A 1,311-nucleotide genomic window follows, 5' to 3' on the forward strand; every position below is an offset into this window, starting at 1 on the left:
TTACTCAGATTCTTCAATGAGTAGTTTATATTCCCTAAAAAATAAAAGAAGAAAAACAGAAATGTTCAGCGATTTTTTTAAAAGTGCAAAATATTCATAAAGCTCAGGTTGAGTGTGAGCTGAGACTCTTCAGTATTAATAATTATAAACTTTAACCTCACTGATTAAAGTCATAACCCAAAGATTTACATACATTTCCTGTGAGAAGGTTTTTTTTTTATGTTTTATTTCTACGTGTATTATTTTGTGTTTTATATTTTATTTCATTAAAGAAACCAGAAAATAATCACATTTAACAAGGTGGAATTAGACTATCGTTCATGGTAACTGAATATTTTTACACTCTCGATACTTCTTTCATCACTATTGACTCCTGGAATAAAAGTAAACGCATTACACACATTATATTATATTAGTTTACATATAAATAGCCGTTTCTGTGCCGCTATTTGAGTTTCTGTTTCATATTTTTCTATATTTACAGCTACACCTCTAAAAGGCTCTCAGGTAAACCGGCGGGACAGAGGCGCCATCTGGTGGACAACCAGCTCCACTACACTCGGAGCGAATCGCGTTTTGAGGACCCCTCCGCGGCTTCCGTACGACTTCACATGTGACAACAGAAGGTCAGTTATGGCAGCTTGCAGCAAAAGGCTCGACAAATTCATCGTTTCCCTGAGGTTGCTACGAAACCTGCAGCTACAGAATGAACGTGAGTAACGTGAACTATTCCTCCACTTTCTGGAATGTTCTAGAATCTGCTTTTAAAGTCCGGTGTACTTGTGATGTGCGTTTACTGTTAGCTAACGTAGCTAACCGTGGCTAGCAAGTTTCAGGCTAATGGCTGACTTTGGGGTCAGAAATAACAATAAAAATAAGACTTTATCCTCTTATTTCCAGGGTTTCTGTCCACCTCTGTGTGTCGTCTTGCTCCGGACAATGACAGCAAGCCGCCCAAGTTCGTTCCTCCGTCCAAACCCGTCATCGTGGATAAAACGCAGGCTGTGAAATCCCAACGAAAGTGCGTTTCCTCCTTCACTGACATCCACAGAGACTGATTAGCACAGGATCCCGAGTAATGTAAGTTTATTAAAGTACTGTCCCGCCTGCTTCTTCTACCTGCCAGGTTCCTGAGCCCAGAGTTCATCCCTCCTAGACAGAGAACGGACCCGCTGAAGTTCTCCATGGAGAGGAGGGACATGGTCCGCAGGAGGAAGGTTCTGGACATCCCAGAGTTCTACGTCGGTAAGAAACTAGAAGAGCCCACACATCCCCACTGCTGCGAGGTGAGGCGTCTCAGATCGCCACAAC

The 1,311-nt window shown here is 42.0% G+C and overlaps 1 protein-coding gene across 1 annotated transcript in view; it reads left to right on the top strand.

Moving 5' to 3' along the window:
- The first annotated feature begins 603 nt into the window (after positions 1 to 603).
- The window catches only part of mrpl19 (mitochondrial ribosomal protein L19), a 4,475-nt gene continuing 3,767 nt past the window's right edge, over positions 604 to 1,311 (top strand). The window contains exons 1-3 of the mRNA XM_008303040.1: positions 604 to 712; positions 901 to 1,021; positions 1,127 to 1,245. Coding sequence (XP_008301262.1) covers positions 634 to 712; positions 901 to 1,021; positions 1,127 to 1,245 — 319 coding nt within the window. The 5' untranslated portion in view covers positions 604 to 633. The remainder of the gene's footprint in view (positions 713 to 900; positions 1,022 to 1,126; positions 1,246 to 1,311) is intronic.

Source organism: Stegastes partitus, unplaced genomic scaffold, assembly GCF_000690725.1.
Source record: "Stegastes partitus isolate 25-593 unplaced genomic scaffold, Stegastes_partitus-1.0.2 Scaffold1923, whole genome shotgun sequence".
Taxonomy (NCBI): domain Eukaryota; kingdom Metazoa; phylum Chordata; class Actinopteri; family Pomacentridae; genus Stegastes; species Stegastes partitus.